We start from the raw sequence: 19974 nt of genomic DNA, 5'->3' as shown, positions 1-19974 counted from the left end.
TTTTCGCCAACACACCTCCTATCGGACCGTGAAGTACCCCGGTTCTCGGTTCTTTGGCATCTATTCCTAGTCATACTTTTCGGCATCCGACTGGTCAAAATTCCGAATGAAGTCGTAATAGAACTTCACCATGTTCACATGCTCACTCATCAACAATTTCTCGTTGACACCATGGACATTGCCGAAAGATTTCAGGCTTCCTGGGCTCCATCTGTATATGTTCTCCGACAGATCTAGTAATTGAAAGTTAAAGAGTCAGCATACAGGAAACATGTTGATGGGCCCTTTAATGTACAAAGACCTACTGAGATAATGGCGCGTGTCCGTATTGCCAGTCATGGCACCCGGAGTCGGAACGACTGTCTTTGCCTGGTCGGCAAATGTGTAGCGGACCGTGCCGGCGTATACATCCCACACAGCACCGTGGGTTGGCGATTTACGTGTGATGTAGGATCTTTTCCTCCCCTCCAAGGTCAGCTTCCCGTTATAGATGGGCTCCCACGCTGTGTGCATATTGTCGTCTCTAGAATTGGGCACATCCCCAATGGAGAGGAGATAATCCTCGTAGTCCTTGTCACCCTCAAAGGCCTGCACAGTGAGATTGTACTTCCTGACAACGCCTTGAATTAGGTTCACGATGCGGTGTTGGATGCTGCCAACAGAGTCCTGGGGAGCAAAGCGGTGATTCACACCCAGAGTGGTAAATTCGGGCAGAGAATTGATCTTCTGACCGCCTGCAATCCAATCCACAGCCTGAGACGTCTGGATGAAATACTGCGCTTCTCGTTGCACTTGCGCCACCAGCCGAGCCGCCTGATCGAGCAGACCCAGGCTGACGTAATAGGTCAATGTCGGCAGAGCGTAGGGTGAGTAGCGTGTGAAGCAGACGAGGGCCTCGTGAATCGGGCCGTCCTTGATAATCTTTGGTTCGAATGGGCTGGACTCAAGAGCAACGACGATTTCCGACATCATACCGATGGAAGTGTGTGGGGTGGGCGTTGAGCTGTGCCCTCCAACAACGTCGAGGTCAAACCACACATCGAGATATCCCTTCTCGTATACAGCGGGTGCTGCATAGAGAACATCCCCGACAGTTTGTAGGCCAGCACCGCCTTCGTCAAGGATCACGGCGATTCCGTCTTTGCCATATCGTTTTTCAAGCAGCTTTCCTATCGACGCCGCACCTCGGGGACCTGAACACTCTTCGTCGAACCCAAAGGCAAATATGACCGTGCGACGTGGCTTGTAATTTTCCTGTGAAAGGAGAGCTTCCATGGCAGTCATGAGAGCTGTGATGGCTGATTTGTCGTCCGAAGCTCCACGACCATAGAGATATCCGGTAGATTCGTTGTAGTGTGCGCTGAATGGTGGATAATCCCACAAACTCAACGTTTCGCTCTCGACCGGCACGACATCCTGATGAGCCGTCAAGAGAATGGGTTTCAATGAGGGATCCGAGCCATTGACTGTGTATACAAGTCCAAACGTATTGACCTTCTCGACGGATGCGTTGCGATAACTGGATTTTAGTTAGCGTATGAAGTCGACGAACACGGAGTTATGCGGCACTCACACCAGTGGGTAGTTGTCCTCTAGCGCCTTGGAGATGTTACAAAAGGGCTTCCATCTTTGGTCGTCACGAGGATCTACCACATTGTCATCGCAAATCGAGTCGCCAAAGCCTCCCAGATCGTCATAACAAACGGAACGAATCTTCACGAGAGGCTGATGGCGCAGAACCAGTGTCTCGATCGTATCCTCGGGTGGGAAGAGGTCCTCAGAGCTGTATAGCCCGTCGCTAGAAGGATCAAGAGGTTTAACTAAGTCACACTTGAATCGCGACGCATCGACGTCTTTGTGTCCGAAGCCCAGAGGCAACTGGTTCAAGAAGCTAGACAGGGAACTCGCGCGCGGAAGTTCATATGCCGCTGATGATCCCAAAATGCCAGCAAGCAGCACTTGCTTGGCCGTCAACATGGCGAACACAGTTATCAAAGTCGAACAGAACTTCCAAAGCATGCAAGTAAGGATGTGGAAAGAGAGTTTGAAAGAGGAGAAAGAACCGAAGAGATGGGGATCTTCTTATACCAATCTCAGCCCCGACTCCATCATGGACCACGTCAAGCTTGTCATTTGGCAGACAATAGGCCTGACCGCTTCAATTCCGAGAATGACATAGGGGGCGCCTGTACAATATGCAGGGCGACATAGATTCCGAGGTTCCACACCGGGAAACAGGGGATCGGACAACAGAGAGCGAATCGTTTCCCGGTGGACAATGGAGAGCAATTAGAATGAACACGTTGGCAATGCCAACCTTCCGAAGTTCCACAGCGAATAAGTGAAGACCGGGAAGCAGATAGCGGATGAATTGCCAGTTGGCCAAAGCAGCAATCAAGTTGAATGCTTGTCGCAGCCGATGCTCATGCACAAGCAACTGCGGGTATGGGGCTTGGGCAGAATGGAACTCCTTGACCGATATGCAGTAGATATCACGCAGAGAATGGCCCTGAGGCTGTCAGCCAGAAACTGAGAACAGGTCCTTCTAGTAGATGATATCATACGATCGGGTTGATGCACGGGATACGACGTTAGACAAAACACGTCTCCGAGCACAACACATATATGTACGTTGCCAGGGTCTTCTCACTTCTCCGCACAATCATCCCTTACATGCCTTGATACGCTCGGGTCAGTGCATGAAATACGATGCGAAACAGAACACGTCGCCGAGCACATCACACATGTACGTTACCGGTTTCTTTCCGCTTCTCCGCACAGAGTCTAGTGGACGAACAGTATTCCTGCCAATCTGGCCAGGACAGCATATGGGGATACACCTAAGGTAAGGGGAAGAGGGCCGGGGTTGATGTAAGGAGATGCGAGAGCAAATGGCTCGATTCAAAGGAGGAGTCTTTGTTGCAACACTCACGACAACTTAGGTGCATGGTTTTCAGCCCCCGCTTCTTTTGTTCAGTAAGTGAATTGGCCACTCTCCATATGGTACTTTTCAGTCCTGGAAATGAAGACTGAAGCAAATCGATGGTTACAGATGCCCAGTTGATTGGGAGGGGTGAAGGGCATCACAGGAGCTCCGCTCAGTTCATGAGCTACGGGGTCCAAATTCACATGTAATCGGATATGTCAATCCTAGGATAGGCGCAAGAGCGTAAAGCATACTTTGGCGCCATGGGCAAGCACATACTTGCAACGTAAAAATTCAAGAACGCCAAGCATATCTGCGCCCCAGCTACGCCTCATACCGGAAAATAAACTTGAGACTACCCCTAAGCTGATGTAGCATCATCAAGCATGCTGTTCTCCAAAAGTCCCACGCGAGACAAAGGTGGTCGAGACAAGCTTGACTTACCTTAGTCAAATCTGTGGTTGTTGGAAAAGTTGCCATGTCTCAGTGGAGGACAAAGTTCCAGGTGTAGAACAAGCTACGTTGACGTTTAACCATTGGACAGCAACCGTAAATACACATACTGCGGAGTTTCCCAACGTGGCAGTTGTTCCTTTTCACAGAAAAGAGAAGCCTATGTTTCATTGATCTTTGCAGAAGTCAACCTTATGTTTACCTCCCGGACGTCTGATTGGCGCGCATACGACAACTCCAAACCTGGGGTAAATATCCCCAAATACCCACCTCAAGGTTAGGCAGAGTGCTTTTTCCACCTCTGACATCTGCGAAAGCCAGACTCATTTGCGTCACAGGGCCTTGTTCATGCAGCATCGAGGAAGAAGAGTAGTATTTCGGACAAGGCCATATAGGCTCTTTGCGTCTTAGTCTGCGGAATAGCGGTAGTCATGAGCAAATGTAGGCTATAATGTGTATTTGGAGACAACCCTTGTCTTTCAAAGTGAATTTCATCTGATACCAATCGGGGATATTTTAAAAGAACAAGAGAAAGGTATAAAAGGGCCAGGCATATACCTCTTCAGAGCAGATTTACGACTTCATCCTCACCATTATTTGACTACTCTGCTACAGTGGCTATTGAAGCTTTCTCGCCCAAGTTCAGACTTTTCTTACGAGCCTGCCTTGCTTTGAAGTTTTCGCCCCTGGCATTACAATGCTCTCCAACGCTCGTATCATCGCAGCGGGCTGTATTGCTGCAGGCTCTCTCGTTGCTGCTGGGCCTTGTGACATCTACTCCTCGGGCGGAACGCCTTGCGTTGCCGCCCACAGCACCACTCGAGCTCTGTTCAGCGCTTATACCGGCCCGTTATACCAGGTAAAGCGCGGCTCCGATGGTGCCACAACCGCCATATCGCCCCTCTCAAGTGGTGTGGCCAACGCTGCCGCTCAAGATGCTTTCTGTGCGGGAACTACATGCCTCATTACCATCATATACGACCAGTCGGGTCGCGGCAACCATCTCACCCAGGCCCCGCCGGGCGGCTTCAGCGGCCCGGAATCCAACGGCTATGACAACCTGGCTAGTGCAATTGGGGCGCCGGTAACACTCAACGGCCAGAAGGCGTATGGAGTTTTCGTGTCTCCAGGAACGGGGTATCGGAATAACGCTGCCAGCGGCACAGCCAAAGGAGATGCCGCGGAGGGCATGTATGCGGTTCTCGATGGTACACACTACAACGGCGCCTGCTGCTTTGACTATGGCAACGCCGAGACCAACAGCCGCGATACAGGCAACGGTCATATGGAGGCCATCTATTTTGGCGACAGCACTGTCTGGGGTACTGGCTCAGGCAAGGGTCCGTGGATCATGGCTGATCTCGAGAACGGCTTGTTCTCAGGCTCCAGTCCCGGCAACAATGCCGGTGATCCGTCCATCTCGTACCGGTTCGTCACTGCAGCGATCAAGGGGCAGCCAAACCAATGGGCAATCCGTGGCGGCAATGCTGCGTCTGGCTCGCTGTCAACTTTCTACAGCGGCGCTCGCCCACAAGTCTCCGGATACAATCCGATGAGCAAAGAGGGCGCCATCATTCTCGGCATTGGCGGCGACAACAGCAACGGCGCCCAGGGCACATTCTATGAGGGCGTCATGACCTCTGGATATCCTTCCGATGCAACAGAGAATTCAGTGCAAGCCAACATCGTAGCTGCCAGATATGCCGTCGCGCCGCTGACAAGTGGTCCTGCCCTCACCGTCGGTTCGTCAATCTCTCTACGAGCCACAACAGCTTGCTGCACGACTCGCTACATCGCTCATAGCGGGTCTACGGTCAACACCCAAGTCGTCTCATCATCCAGCGCCACAGCCCTCAAGCAACAGGCCAGCTGGACGGTTCGTGCCGGCCTGGCAAATAACGCTTGCTTCTCGTTTGAGTCCAGGGACACGTCGGGCAGCTACATTCGCCACTCCAACTTCGGTCTTGTGTTGAATGCCAATGATGGCAGTAAGCTCTTTGCTGAGGATGCTACCTTTTGCACGCAGGCGGGCATTAACGGCCAGGGAAGCTCCATTAGATCTTGGAGCTACCCAACGCGATACTTTCGCCACTACAATAACACGCTCTACATCGCGAGTAACGGGGGCGTTCACGTATTCGATGCCACTGCCGCTTTCAACGACGACGTGAGCTTTGTGGTTAGTGGCGGTTTTGCTTAAGTCACCTCCCTTGCCATGGGGTGATGCGAACGTACCCGATGTATATAGCGAATCCACTCCTTACTGTGTGACCTACATATGGGGCATTTGCAGGTAGATAGCTGGTGTTTGATCAGACCTGTCTGGGGGGCGAGGGGGATTTTCTCAGTGGAGGTCAGACAATCGTTTCTGTTGTGGCTATTTGTACCTATTTCAGGCTTTCGTTCGAATACACCTAACGTATACTGTACTCTCCTCTGCCCAAATACTCAAGAGTCAATATTCAGATATGCTTCGTTTCCTGTCGCTCAACGCTCAGGTAACCGCGTATCACCACCCTCATCTTCCTGGTCTAGACGGTGACTAACACCCTATGTGAGCAAGTACACCTTGGCGGTGGTTGCGAACAGGTAACACAACACCTCATTGCCAACCACTGGCAATGCATAAGCTACAGCATGGCAGCAAGTACCACCGTCTGACATTCAAGGTTGACTATCTACCTAGGCATCCAGTTATTCTACGTAATGCGAAGTGCCTTGCTTGCAAATTACCACAAAAACTCGACAGCACAGGAGATTGGGGGAATATTCTGCCACTGGATTCTCAAGCACATCCTGTCAAGTCGTGCCAACGTAGAGCCCATCTTCCTGTTCCGTCAGTGACCCGCTTGGGGCGACAAACCATGCGTATTATCTGAAGTCAGAACGAGTTTTGGGAAATTCTTTCGAGACCTTGACATGGTAACCCTACTGCGTAGTCTACGCGGCAGACGCTTTTCAGGGTAGCTGTGTGAAGTGGGTGCTCTGTCACAGACTCATGACATGGACATGACAATAGGGTCTCTGGAAAGATAGAATCACGGCAGGTGGCTTTCTGATAGAAAAAGACGCAGAATTAGAGGTCTGAAGGAGAGGCTCATGGGTATGGCTACTGGAATGCATCTAGAGACTGTACATAGCCTTCAAGCTGAGACTTGTTGATGAAATATTGACAAGTGTGGGGGCATCGAATCCAATTCCTCAAAGAGACAGTATCCGCATACACGAGATAATACACGCTCTATAGAACTCATCAATACTCGCTAATTTTACCTCATGGAACATACGAACTAGATGGGCCATTTCCCGCCGTTTGCAGAAACGGTGCTCCCGGTTACCCAACGTGACTCCTCGCTGGCGATGAATGCCGCGATCTGCGCAATGTCATCTGGCGTGCCGCTCCTTGGTGCTGCAGCAGTAACGCGTGCATTTTCCTTGCGGTAAGCTTCAAGGCTATCGGGAGAAAGGCTTTGCACCATCTCGGTTTCCACAAACCCCACAGACAACGCTTTATTCAATTGGAGTCAGCCGTGAAGTAATGCAAAGATCACATAAGAATCCCGAGCTCACCGTTCACTGTAATTCCCCGCGACTGACCAAACTGAGATAAAACACGTTAGGTCTTATATCTCAAATTCGAGCTGATTGTATAAACTCACTTCGACGGCCCAATTTCTTGCGAGCGCCTCAATAGCTGCCTTGCTAATCGCGTAAGCTGTCTGACTCATTCCGAAAGAGAATCGCCGAGCTGCAATGGAGGAAATGAGAATGATACGCCCTCCGCGCGGGATATGCGGGAGCATTGTCTTCGTAAGGAAGAATGGAGCACGAATGTTTGTGATCATTGTATCATCGTATAACTGTTCCGAAGTATCTTCCGTCGAGACAGGCCAGGCGACTGCTGCATTGTGCACTATTTCGGTCTGAGTGTTAATGCATACAATGCAGGGCAATGCAAGCTAAAGAGAGCTATCCATACCAACAATATCAATATTCGTAACACCAAGTCCTCGCAGCGTCTCGTCAATGATCTTCTGATAATTTTCGAACACCTTTAGATCGGCCTGAATGCCAATAGCCTTTGCGCCAGAGCCAAGTAAGAGGATGTCATTGACTGCTTGATTGGCGGTCTCAGTACGGCTGGGATTGGCATACACCATGGCGACGTTAGCACCTCGGCGAGCAAGTTCGAGGGAAATGCCTCGCCCGATGCCTCTGATGCCACCGGTGACGAGAGCTGTTTTGCCAGCAAGTGAAAGATGCATTGGTGCCATGTTGTACTATTGGATGATGGATGTTGACGACTGATGAGTCTTGGAAATTGGCTGTTGATAGACTTTTCTCAATTCCATAACTCTGACAGAGCCCTCTTTATATCCCGAAATTTTCCTACAAGAGCCAATCTCCAGATATTTACTATATCCATAGAGGTACCCGAAAGATCAGCTTGCATAGAAAGGCAGCCAATCAACCACGAACATCAAGAATCAATATTTGATACATTATCTCCGGCCAAACTGATTCCATTGAGCCCCCTTTTCCTTTTTAAGTCCTATAAGCGGCAAGTCGTAGCATACATCCAAGTGACGTTGTAATAAACAGACCAATCAAACACACAAAGAGTGTCCCACACTGCTTCTGAAGACCAATACTTCCCGGGATTACGGAGATAAGATGATCTGAACAGCAGAATATTGAAAGTGACGTCAGTCTATAACTGGCTGCATCTGAGCCTCAATTGATACCTGGTATTTGCTCTACTCTACGAAGATAACTGGAAATTGGCGAAAATATGAGGAGGCAAATTCACTACAGATTCCCCAAAGTCTCAAGTTCATCTACATCTACAGAATCAGCGGAAATTGGCTCTACTTTGCATGTTTTGTCGCTTAGGAGACAAAAGAGATGGCGGTCGTGCAGAGAAAATGGCGCCTCGCGGTGCAACGATATAATGTGCGAGTTGTTGGCGGCAATCTACCATTGTGGCTATTCTATTGGGATAGATGCAGTTCATTCCACTGTCACTAAAGCCTCCTGGGTAAACGCTCTACTCAAATCGCGTAGCCTTACTAGTGGATGTCTTAAATCATCCCACTGCCAAAGTTGACCTTGTCGCAAAGTTGTTCTCTAAAAGGCCGCCCTTTAGATTGCTATATAGAGTCTACTCGACGAGCTTTTTTGGATTATGCCGTGACTTGAAACAATGCGGATGAGTACAAAAGTGGATGAGGTCCTGATAGGAGAGGAGACAGAAGGGGGAAGAAAAGCTGCCATCTATGATGCGCAAGTGATATGACTTCTGATACCTGCAGCTTGAGAACAGTTGTCGCAACATCGGTGCAGTGGCTGCAGGACCCATGACTTGGGGAAGGTAAGGTGGTTCAATAATATTCTCAAGTTTAACCGGTGTTATATAAAGTACAGCATGTTTTCAAGAGCTATTCGCCTCTCCAGAAGATTATCTAGTTATCGAAGTGATATCAGCATTCTCATATGCTGCGATGTGCCATGTTTCTCATACGGGGACATCGATTGGCAATACCAACAGCAACGCAGTCAGCGTGGGAACTAGTGGCAGTGTAATATCTGGGTAGCATGGTAATGACTTCCGTACTGCCGAGGCGTAACTGGATTAACACGAGTATAAAAACTAGCTAATCACACACCAAAGCACAATGTCTGAACCAATCAGCAATGTTTGGACAAAGTAGAGAATGAACGTGCGATTTATGATTTATCTGAGTAAGCCCTTGCAGAACGCAGACCGCTTCATATATCAGCGGCTTACGTATTTTTCGCTGGTAGCGGATAGGATGCTTCGTGATGACATTGATTATGGGGACCATAATCACTAGATATCAGACACATCAGCCACCAAGATATAGAGTTTCTGCGTCGGTTACGTGGCACAGACAGAGGTGGTATAAAGGAACTGTAAGGCCTAGGCATAGCATTCCTGTCTGTAGCTCTTTTAGGTCCGCCAAATGAAAGGGCACGTATTGCGATACAATTTGGCCGTATTTCGTCGTACAACGTGGCGGCAAACACTCGACAAGACACGCGCATCTGATACAAGTTGACTATGGCTCTCATGGCCGAGCACGGGGTTTTGAGGCCTTGGCCAATCCCGTATTCTATGTTCTTTTCCCTTGCTGGCCTATGCCTCTTCGTTTACTATCTCTATGTTCGGCACCTGCCCAGACCTATCCCGGGCGATATTCCGTACAACAAAGAGTCAGCACGGCGCCTCTGGGGCGACACTCCCGAGATTCGACGGGCTCAGAAAACTGGGAATTTCAGGCAGTTCTTCCACGACCATAGCGCGAAGCTGCATTCGTCCATTACTCAGGTTTTCATGTTCCCATATCCGAAGCCATTTGTCTTGGTAACGGACTTTCGTGAAGCACATGACATTCTGTCGAAAAGGTATCGAGAGTTCGATCGGAGCAAGCGAAATGCGGACGTTTTTGGAACCATTACCCCAGAGTTTCACCTGGCCATGCAGTCTCGTGATCCGCGGTTTAAGGGAAACAAAGAACTTGTAAGGGATCTGATGACGCCCGGCTTCCTCAACGAAGTAAGCTATTCCCTTACTTGAGAGTCCATCTTTCAGATGCTGAGCGATACACAGGTTTCTGCTGTGCATATTTACGACATTGCCACAGTGTTGGTTGACATGTGGGCGCTCAAAGCTGCTCAAGCTCAAGGCCATCCCTTCTCTGCCCATGAAGACCTCCATTATGTAGCGCTCGACATTATTCTCGCCGCAGCCTTTGGTATTCCACTCGAGCAATCAGTGACGGAAAAACAATATGAGTTCTTGCAGCTACAACCGCCTGCAATGCCTTCGCCAAATTCCAAGGACGATCCGGTTGTCTACAGCCGCGCTCCGGTACCGAGTTCTCGCATGTCGCTGATTGAGGTCACGGGGACTGTGGCACTTGCGTACAAATCTCCGTTCCCGCGCCTTCATCACTGGCTCCTGCGGAAGACGATTTGGCGCCGAACATTTGCTGAGAAGGAAGCATTCATCACAAACGAGATAAACAAAAGCGTCGAGAGGTTGACTTCCGAGAACAAGCAACAAAATCGTATGCGCTGTGCCATGGACATGATGCTTCTGAGAGAAATGGGCCAAGCCAAGAAGGAAAGCAGAACGCCAAATGTCAATGCGCCCAGGATCCGAGATGAGGTAAGACTGAGTCGTGCTATGGCGAATCAAGCTGATGAAACATTACTGACTGTGAGACTCAGCTCTTCGGCTATGTAGCCACTGGGCATGACACTTCATCCACGACGCTCTCGTGGATCACCAAGATCCTGGCCGACAATCCGTCTTCCCAGGCGAAACTTCGTCGCCAATTACACGTTGCCTTTGCAGAAGCAAATGAAGAAAACCGCCAGCCCACGGTGGTTGAGATCATAGAGAAGCCAGCGCCCTATCTAGACGCCTTTTTGGAAGAGTGCTTGCGCATCACAAAGACAATACCTTCCATTCTACGCGAGACGCTGACGGATACAACCATACTGGGTCATGCGGTTCCAAAGGGCACAGGCGTCATGATTTACAACCATGGACCTGGAGGCCAGCTGGAATCTGGATTCGGCATTCCTGAGTCGGTCAGATCGACCACATCACAAGACTCAAAAGACCGCGTTGGTGAGTGGAACGAGGATGACATTGGCCAATTTCGACCCGAGCGTTGGCTCCAACGAAAGACTGGAGCGCAAGAGTATGGGGATGCGCAAGGCGAGTTTGATGAACTCGAATACAACGCCTATGCTGGGCCTTTCTTGACGTTTGGTGGCGGACCTCGAGGCTGTTTTGGCAAAAAGTTGGCGTACATGGAGCTGAGGATCGTATTGGCAATGCTTGTCTGGAATTTTGTATTCGAAGCTTGTCCCCCCGAACTCAGCTCCTACGAGGGTATCGACACGGCGACTGTGGTGCCAAAGCAGTGCTTTGTGAGGCTGAAACAGCTACTTTGAAGAATGAAAAAGGTCGATGTTCCAGATGGACTGCTCTTCTGCTTAGCTGTAATATCCGGTGGACGCTGAAATGATACAGTTTGAATGAGATTGCAAAGGCTCCCAGAGTGAATTGCCGAACCGCCAAAATGTCCAGTAATACAGCGCCATTGAAACCTTATGTAGCAAAACGATATTAGTAAATTCGTTTCAAGTAGAGTAGGTACCTACCTAGGTAGGTAGCGAACGTCTCAGGTACCTGCCAATTTATAGGTATTCCCGAGTCTTGCTTCGCAGGCAACTGTCGGCTGGTGCTGAGAAAATGCCGCCAAGCGGAGCGACACGGCCGTCCACGCAAGCAAGCCAGCTTGGTGCAATTGCGCAAGAAAAGTTCCACTAACCCTCACGGGAAGAACGGCTGTGTTGCTTCGTAGGCGTCGCTATCGTGAGGGGTTCGAGACGGTGATACATATGTTCCTCAAATTGCAAGGCGTCTGGGGCATGCAAATAGATTTGGCGCGATGAAGGAGAGGCGAGGGACAACACTGTCGTTGATTGGCGAGCTCCGTCATGCAGCATCACGGCCGGGGCGGAGAGAACGCAAGGGGGCGGCGGAAGGGAGAGGACCAACTGGGAAGCCAGGCCACCAAAAACCACCTACCAACTACCAGTTTGGAGATGATGAGTCAATTCTAGCAAGTCACGTAATAAGTCCGACTGTGAATCAGTCATCATGAGCAATTACGGCGGTGGGTGAAACCAGCACTTGCAACACCAAGTAACACCTGGAACATTGGTTGCGGGTACGGAGTACAAAGTTGCTGCCTCGACGGGGTCCCAAGCAAAGAAAATAAGCCTCAGGAGGCCGTCACAAATCACAAGATCGACGCCGTATCATAAGAACGCAGGATAAAACACCTAACTTCACCACCTTTCCAACAGACGCGGATGATCCCTTTTGCTACCACATGAATGTCCTCACGCAGCCGCCCGGCTTCGAGTCAACGGTCAATCACCTACAACGGAGGGCTCAATAATAGGGGCATGCACACGATTCATACATCTTAAATTGAACATCTAGATGCCGATTGTAATTGCATCATCCGTGGGCCAGAAGTCAGTTGGTGGTACTCCTCCGGAAGAATCGTCCATCAGGAACTAGGACAACCAGATATCAAGCTAGGTAGGTGAGATCATCAAACCAGTGGTGGTTACCGGGTCGATAATAACAACTACATGGAAGTGCGGCCTCAAAGGCCTCTTTTCTTGCGCAAAATTTGATGTCGGCTCCTCCGCCAACGCCATCGCGGGAGTAACACGCAGTGTAAAAACAGAAATTTGTGCTGCTGTGCGTATATCAATGATTGAAAAAGGTCTTAGTTCAAGGAGATCCAAATGTCGGTGGCAGGGCCCTTCTAATATAAACACTTGACCGAGGTCCGCCGAGACTGACCGGAATGGGGTCACCCTGCAGTTCACCGCGCAGAACTGGGGCAGCCTCATCGTTCATGGCCCTTTCGTACTTATCGGGAGCGAAGTCTCTCCCATGATTCCTTGCTGCAGTACTTTACACATTATCCGAGTACCTCGCCATGTTCTCTCGAGTTCAACATCAGTTATCCTCCAGCATGGCTTCCACGGTTGGGAAATTGGTGGGGAGACTGTTGCCCGTCGCGAGTACAATCTTCTTCGCAAACTCAGCGATCTTGCCAAGACTTTCTTTATCACCTCCGTGCCTGATGAACCCTTTTGCGTGCCAAGTGGCTTGGACGGGGCAGTTCATAGCTATCAAAACCGTGACCAACAATGCCATGGTCGCTTGTCCATCGTGTACCGAATAATCGGACAAGAGGTTCTGCATCGAGACATTCATAGCTATATGTGCTACGATGTCCATCTTATCAGTTCTAGTACTTGCTAAGGGGTGATAGTAAACGACTTACCGACGTCAGGTGCATACGCACTGGCGGCCTTGAAGGATTCGGCCCAGCCATCTCCATGTGTCAACCTCGCATACTCCCAGCCTCTCGCCGAGTTATCGGCTTCCCAGTCAGACCTTTTCACAAACGCCAGGTCGTCTTTGTCGACCAAGGGCATTATTGCATACAAAGCGTTGAGCGTCTTTGGCATCCCGACGATGATACACATCTCTGAGAGTGCATCGATGTAGCGGCGCCACAACAGGTGTCGAGACTCGACAGGTGCCTTTTTAATGGCCGAGTTGTAAAGATAAGCCCCGTTGTGGCCTTGGTTTACAGCCGTAAGGCCAACAAGCTTTTTGCCATTAGCTTAGTATAGGATTGAGGGAGTGTAAAATCTTCATACAGCCAAGCAGTCCCATAGTGTATGGTGGCCACCTTCGATTTGTCGATTGAGAGCTTCGTCAATCAATGCTTCAATTTGGGCCTGCTCCGCCATGTTGGGTTCAAAGCGTTTCTCTCCTGGGTGAGAGATCAAGTCATAAATAAGATTCGGTGGAGCGGGCACAAACTACGACGAATGTAGGCTGTGGGTATAGGTTGGGGTCAACACCCAGCTTTATGTTGCAAGGAAACCGAGTTTGAGACAGCCACCTGGATCAGCACTAAAAGCAAGTTTCTGAAGGTAAGCTCCTGTATTGTTATCTGTCAAGGAGGCTTTTCAGGAGACTAAGCAGCCATAACACCTGGGGTTAATAGCGAATGACAAGACGACTATTGACTCTTTCTTTTGCTTTGGTGAAGCTATCGTGGTTCGTGTACCTAGGCAGGGATTATATGATGCACACAAAGCGAATTTGGGAAGCTTCATGATGTCAAATTGACATCGAGGCCACCGCTTACTTCAGCTTTAACATGTATGTTGGCCGTATGGATATCTTATAACTACTAAGCGCGAAGTAAGTACTATAAGATATAATGGCTGGAGAGCAATAATGGTAACATGACACTAGGTACATGACAAAATGATTTTAGAGCGAAAGGCGTTAGGCATAAGCCGCCTGATGGCCTGACTTGTCATCACCCATATATAGCAACTGTTTGCCTAGTCCAAACTATCCACCTCCAACCAACCTTTCAGGTCGATTAGTTGTTTCGCCCAAGAACACGCTCCTCCATTTCTGTCGCCACAGGGCCTCTATGTTCCCAATCCGTATCGCCATTGCGGCAAGTGCCTTGCTAAGACGTCTTGCTGTTCTTCGACCGACATCATGTGTCGCGTCTTCTCCATATTACGCCGATTATGCTACCATCTTACCCCCGAGGTACGGGGTAGCTTACTCCGAATAAATAAGGATGAAGAAGATTGAAGATGTGTAACATTACATTGGTATCCGGACAGAATTATCTCCTGTTATTATGCGTAGAAGTGTGAAACTAGGTAGTTGCAATCTTGATTCGACAAGTGCCCCAACAGGTCTCACAAATAGAACTTTCAATTACTACATCTCACAACAATCTCTTTGCCATTCTAGGCTGTGCTATCTATTTCTTTGAAGGTTATGAGGGAGGCATGGAGCATAATCTTCCACCCTTGGGTGTTCTCATAGCATAGCGTATGAGGAAGCCATCTCAACGCGCTTCGTTGAGGATCAAGAAGCTGTTACCCATGTTTTTCACTATATATAGATACATCATCAATGTCTCAAAACTAAGTCACAGTCTAAAGTCTGTTCATAACGGTTATTGGCTACCTAGGTACTTGTGTGAATGCAGAAACTTCAGAGTGGCAAGAATGTCTTCATCGTCGAACTTTCGGCCAACAATCTATAGACCAACCGACATCGTATGAATGCCTCGGCATCACCTACTTTCCGTCTTTGGTGGTTCTGTTTATCGCCTTATACCGAAGCTTAACCCAGAAGGCAAAGTCGCTTGCGGGAGTGCCTGTTCTCCTTGTCAATGCCACTCATGAAAGTCTCCTATTATCCTTGATGTCAATGCTCTTGTCGACTCTTCCTGCGGTAGATGCTAAAGCTTTCTTTTCTAATACTTCACTGTACTGCGCTTCTTAGCCGCGTCTGGGCTAACCCGGGATGTCCATTGAGCTCTTTCAGCCAAGGGTTCATCTCCTCTGTCCCAAACATCATGTACGATTACTTTGTACATGCCTTTAAATCTTCTCCGAGAAAGAGAGAGAGTGCTGGCTGGCCATGTGGCAAGTGGGTCTTGAAGTGGAATCTCTCATATAAGGGGACGTGCTGGCAATACGGCATGGTCACAGGTGGAGAGACTTCAGTGGAACATATGCTTGTTGTCTACCAAACACTTCCAAGCATTTTCATCTTTATCTTCGAGTCTCAACAATGGCATATACCAGACACAACGTTCACTGTTTTTGCCAGGCGAAGGTCCTGCTGCAATTCTTCCCCCATGGCTTCGGCGACAAACAAATCGATCCGCCCACTTTAGAAAAGAAATATCTCTAAGCAGCTCTGCATGGCTTTCGGAACCAGCATGGAAAGGGGACCTCAATTCTTATGGATTCTCAACTTCGGGAAGCCAATATTTATTCGAGAAAGTCGCGGTCCAGAATCGTTCCCACATGAAGCCGACTTCCGGATTTGTTGCGTTGGCTTCGACAAACTTTTTCAGGGCTCTTTCGTATACTTCTCGAGGCTGGTTACGAATCGTCTCACGACGCACCGCAAACGTACCACCATGCGCAGCTCGAATAGCTGGGGGATGATGTTCCCGTAGCACAAAATGCCAAAGTTCTGCAGGTGTATAGGGCGCAAAAACTAAAGAGGCCAACTGGCTCGGCGTCATCCAGATGCTTTCTTTTGGATCTGTCCAATTGATCTTTGCCCAATCATTGACATCATGGAATAAAGCTGGGTTGAAGGGATTCACTTCGTTGCGCTTAACTTGAAGCGCCACCTCGACCATCTGAATGGTGGAATTGACCACATCGCCAATGAGATCAAACGGAGCCGCTTGACAGAATATCATGTAGTCTTCGAGTTTATCATAGTGGTGTACGATGTGATGTAGGTGCGTCTGGCCCTCCCGACCGAGGTTCCGAAGCTGAACGTAGGAGCGAAAATCGTCGTGGTTGACAGTGTCGTTTGACTGGGGAATATGGCCCTGGTCGTATACATAGGCATATTTGGAGACAGGAAGCCAAGGGGTCAGATCTTCCTTGAATCGAGCAACGACAACGCCGAGACTTGCTGTGGATACCGGCCATGGGAGTGTGGTAGGAGAAGGAATGACAGAACCCATTGTAGTAACAATAGACTTAAAGAAACTTTTTCTTCTTATTTAAACAGCCTGGGGGCTCAATTGTCGTATGAAAATGAACAAGATGTTGTAGGAGGCCAAGTCTACAACTCTTAGATTCTTATACCAACTTGGAGCAATTCAGGAGAACCTTGTCAAAGTCAAATCGAGCAATCAGTCAGCGCTAATACGCTTCACCTCCACACCGGAACGGAGTATGAAAGAACTTCCTTGAAGGCGGCCCACCCGGGGCGGTAAGCAGCATCAATTGGTATATCTTTATTCCCTACATGAGTCTGGCCCTCCTTCAATTCGCTACTTGGCTGTAATAGATGCAAAACCTACTGCTGCTTGCTGGAGTTGACCCATTGATCGTGCTCTTCTGACCCATGCCCACATGGCTAGTTAATTCTTGGATCTACTTGATAAATCGTCGCATGCTTGGGTTACGGAAGGAATACCTCCATCGGATCTACACGCCGCGGCAACCCCCTAAATGTCTCAGAAAGCAACATCAGCCGCCATGCCGTCATCCTTCATTTCATATTCGTCACATACATACAGCCAGATTCCTCCATGCAATAGGGATGTTGAATGCGCCTTACGAGACGAGAGCTCATACTAACGAAGATCTGCCCATCTTACACAGCAAGTAACGCGGGCAATGCCGTACTATTCAGGCGCTTTGTCACACGTATCACACGTGAACAGCGCCTAGCTTGGATACATGTATGCGTGGACGTGGATAGCCATTTTCTTACTGCTACAGTATCATGAATTATCTGGTTAGAAGATTTCATTGGCTCCTAGAGGATACCAAAGAACTTTGACCAGGTTTTTGAAGAGTGTGCTTAGCATGCAATGCATGATTGGAGAGAACCGGCGAAGACGGCAAAAGATGATAACTTTAGGATACCGAACAGAGATGAAAATGTGATAGCCGGGAACGCAAGGCAGTCCCCAGCTGGAAGATGAACTATGTGTCTTGTCAGGCATTATTTTCGGCAAAGCAGCGTCAAGCAACCAGCTTGCTCTCTCAAACGGCATTATCTTTTTTGCTTGTTGACGTCGTTACAGATCAGGTCAAAAAGTGCTTGAATATAGAATGGCTTTCATAGAACATTTACGAGCGAGCATCAACTAGAATCTAGGCGAGGTGCGATACCTCGCCTGGGTGTCCGATCGCAGCTGTATGTATGCAGATACCAGACCAATAGGAAGTATTCCTGCCCTACTTCAAAGTGGCAGCATCTTAGCGTTTGGCTCAGTTGACCATGAGTAAAGTTCATATACGCTTCCTGAGCCCGGTATTCAAAAGTCCCGCCAGCACTGGTATGACCCATGTCATTGACAACAAATAATTTCGAAGTTCTTGACCCTGTATCATACACTTACAAGATCAATATCGAGCGCGACGGAGGAATAAATGAACATCATGAAGGTGACATGGCGCAGAATTTAAGTGAGCATGATCTAGTATCTATTTCATCTAATCTCGCCTTCTGAAGGGGAAGCTTCTCGGACGATTCTACATACGTGCTGCGACGAAAAGCGCTGTGCAATCGTCAACAACTGGGAGGAACGGCTAATAATGTCAGTTGGCTACATGCAAACCAGTTGTGTCTTGACCTACACCGGGCCCAACGTCCCCTTCTCTCAACAGAGGACCAATTTTGTAGGCCGGCATCTCTGTGAACTCCAACTTGGGGGGGTGGTTCTTTGGGCACCAATACAGAGTACCATGTCTCAGCCAGTGTGCGTACGTCCCGGGAACATTATCGCTACCGTCGTTGTTCCTCCACAGAGAACCCAGTGTTTCTCCCATGACCCTCACAATCATGCCCGTTGCAAGCTTCATGCCAAAGCTCTTGGAGAGTACTTCTTCAATGATTCGGCGTGCGAGTCTTTGATCGTCGCTCTCTGCCTCTTCATGTTTAGGAATGGGCAGTGACATGAGCTCAAACTGCTTGGGGCCGTTCCACGCCGTGATCTCGTTGATGAGCTGCGATCCGACCATGTAATGGTATGCATGGACGTGGTTCGCCACGTATTTCGGCCCATTCCACCCGTCCTCTTCATCGATCAATCCCATGACCATGGTGATAACCTGCCCTTGAATAATGTAGTCCGTCAACATCTTGGCCGTTTCCTCACGTCCATATACCCTACCGTCCTCTTCCATCGAGAGCCCCGTATCCATCAACGGTAGCCCTTTGAGTAACGGACTAGCATGCATACCCTCCGTGTTGGTCTTTCCCCCGTCGGCGGCCCACAGTGCAAGCAAGAGCTTATGGCATCGCAGGAAGAAGGGGTTGTTTCGCCCAGAAGCCAAAAAATAGTTCGCCATGCCGCGCTCTTCGACGCCGCCCATGTTGTAGGTCAGGATCTCGTACGGGGAGTTCGGATCTCCGATCGTGGCGTTCCAAACTTGGTCCAAGTCTCCGATCTGAATCACTCCCACGTCCGCGTAGACACCACCGTATTTAAGCAAGAGGGGAAATCTCACGAGATCCGAATAGTGCTGGTAGGCGTGACGGCCTCCGATCGTGCCTTCAGCAAAAGCTTTAGGAAACCAGTCCGAATCGTGAGTGTCGAGGTAATTTTTCACATTCAAAGGCGATTCGGCCACAAGGTCAAGAACGCGGACCGCCCAACCCTTCTTTGAGAACCTCCTGTGCCAATTTCGAACAGTTCGCCGAGTGTAATTGTGCATTTTGTCGAACCCGCTGTGCCAAAAGAACCAGATATTTTTCTCATCTGAAACAGGCTTAGGATTCAAAAGATCATGATCAACTTCAGAGTCTGGTCGAAGGTCGAGCTGGTCTTTAGGAATGGCGTAGACGCCTTCCGGCATGGGGTATGAAAGGCATGAATCCATGGTCTCGGGTGCAAGTAAAGTGAATGAGGGCAATATTCCAAACATGCACCTCTTATCCTCAGAGGCTATCTTGAAGCTTAGACAGCACAATACGAACCAACCCGTTGAGGCCGACAGACGCCCACCACCTCGTTTTTTATGCGTTTCGTGGGTGCCGTCCCAAAAATGAAGCCGAGTCTGTGTGCCGCATAAAGCAGCGATGCGGGGCCAGATGAGTCACATCAGGTAGGTACCGAGCAATATGAGTGTAACGAGGGGAAGCGCCATGGGTAAGGTCAGTACTAGTACATGAGGAAGGAGTCATTGGGCGCAAACCTCAAGTCACAGCGCACGAACGTAAAATTGAAGCAAGGTCGTAATGGAAATTGGTGGCAAATGTGTCCAGGAGAGGATCCATCAGTAGTTGGCGAAAATTGACCAAAGCTTCGCGAAAGAGTCACTGCGATCACCTCCAAGCGGCTCAAAGACTGGCTTGGCCAGCTACATAAGGTACAAAGTGCTAACATACAGGTACCAAAATACTACACCGCCCCATTACTACCTACCTA

General features: G+C 49.3%; 7 protein-coding genes across 7 annotated transcripts; 2 read left to right on the top strand and 5 right to left on the bottom strand.

Annotated features, from left to right (window-relative positions):
* Positions 1 to 66: 66 nt before the first annotated feature.
* TRIREDRAFT_72086 (uncharacterized protein) lies at positions 67 to 1977 on the bottom strand (the record flags this gene model as incomplete). The annotated part of the gene is made up of 3 exons (XM_006967797.1): positions 67 to 233; positions 306 to 1519; positions 1574 to 1977. 3 exons carry the CDS (start codon positions 1975 to 1977, stop codon positions 67 to 69), a joined length of 1785 nt encoding a protein of 594 aa, XP_006967859.1.
* Positions 1978 to 3974: 1997 nt separating this feature from the next.
* Positions 3975 to 5802, top strand: TRIREDRAFT_123283 (glycoside hydrolase family 54). Its single transcript, XM_006967883.1, has one exon. The coding sequence runs from the start codon at positions 4077 to 4079 to the stop codon at positions 5577 to 5579; it is 1503 nt and encodes a 500-aa protein (XP_006967945.1). The 5' UTR covers positions 3975 to 4076; the 3' UTR covers positions 5580 to 5802.
* An 867-nt stretch (positions 5803 to 6669) lies between these two features.
* TRIREDRAFT_66510 (uncharacterized protein) lies at positions 6670 to 7644 on the bottom strand (the record flags this gene model as incomplete). The annotated part of the gene is made up of 4 exons (XM_006967796.1): positions 6670 to 6887; positions 6950 to 6980; positions 7039 to 7302; positions 7363 to 7644. The coding sequence occupies 4 exons, from the start codon at positions 7642 to 7644 to the stop codon at positions 6670 to 6672; spliced, it is 795 nt and encodes a 264-aa protein (XP_006967858.1).
* A 1871-nt stretch (positions 7645 to 9515) lies between these two features.
* On the top strand, positions 9516 to 11368 carry TRIREDRAFT_66534 (uncharacterized protein; the record flags this gene model as incomplete). The annotated part of the gene is made up of 3 exons (XM_006967882.1): positions 9516 to 9956; positions 10011 to 10571; positions 10634 to 11368. 3 exons carry the CDS (start codon positions 9516 to 9518, stop codon positions 11366 to 11368), a joined length of 1737 nt encoding a protein of 578 aa, XP_006967944.1.
* Positions 11369 to 12959: 1591 nt separating this feature from the next.
* TRIREDRAFT_110330 (uncharacterized protein) lies at positions 12960 to 13765 on the bottom strand (the record flags this gene model as incomplete). The annotated part of the gene is made up of 3 exons (XM_006967795.1): positions 12960 to 13231; positions 13291 to 13621; positions 13673 to 13765. The coding sequence occupies 3 exons, from the start codon at positions 13763 to 13765 to the stop codon at positions 12960 to 12962; spliced, it is 696 nt and encodes a 231-aa protein (XP_006967857.1).
* Positions 13766 to 15804: 2039 nt separating this feature from the next.
* TRIREDRAFT_110329 (uncharacterized protein) lies at positions 15805 to 16551 on the bottom strand (the record flags this gene model as incomplete). The annotated part of the gene is made up of 1 exon (XM_006967794.1): positions 15805 to 16551. One exon carries the CDS (start codon positions 16549 to 16551, stop codon positions 15805 to 15807), a length of 747 nt encoding a protein of 248 aa, XP_006967856.1.
* A 1741-nt stretch (positions 16552 to 18292) lies between these two features.
* On the bottom strand, positions 18293 to 19351 carry TRIREDRAFT_30214 (uncharacterized protein; the record flags this gene model as incomplete). Its single annotated transcript, XM_006967710.1, has 1 exon — positions 18293 to 19351. A coding segment is annotated over one exon (1059 nt), but the record flags the coding sequence as incomplete, so codon positions are not given.
* Positions 19352 to 19974: the final 623 nt, after the last annotated feature.

The sequence above is a fragment of the Trichoderma reesei genome (assembly GCF_000167675.1).
Source record: "Trichoderma reesei QM6a unplaced genomic scaffold TRIREscaffold_19, whole genome shotgun sequence".
Lineage (NCBI taxonomy): Eukaryota > Fungi > Ascomycota > Sordariomycetes > Hypocreales > Hypocreaceae > Trichoderma > Trichoderma reesei.
This window is presented reverse-complemented; position numbering and strand designations above follow the sequence as displayed.

Excerpts from the sequence above, each read along its gene's own strand:
- TRIREDRAFT_123283 (XM_006967883.1), top strand. The coding sequence starts at position 4,077 with ATGCTCTCCAACGCTCGTATCATCGCAGCGGGCTGTATTGCTGCAGGC.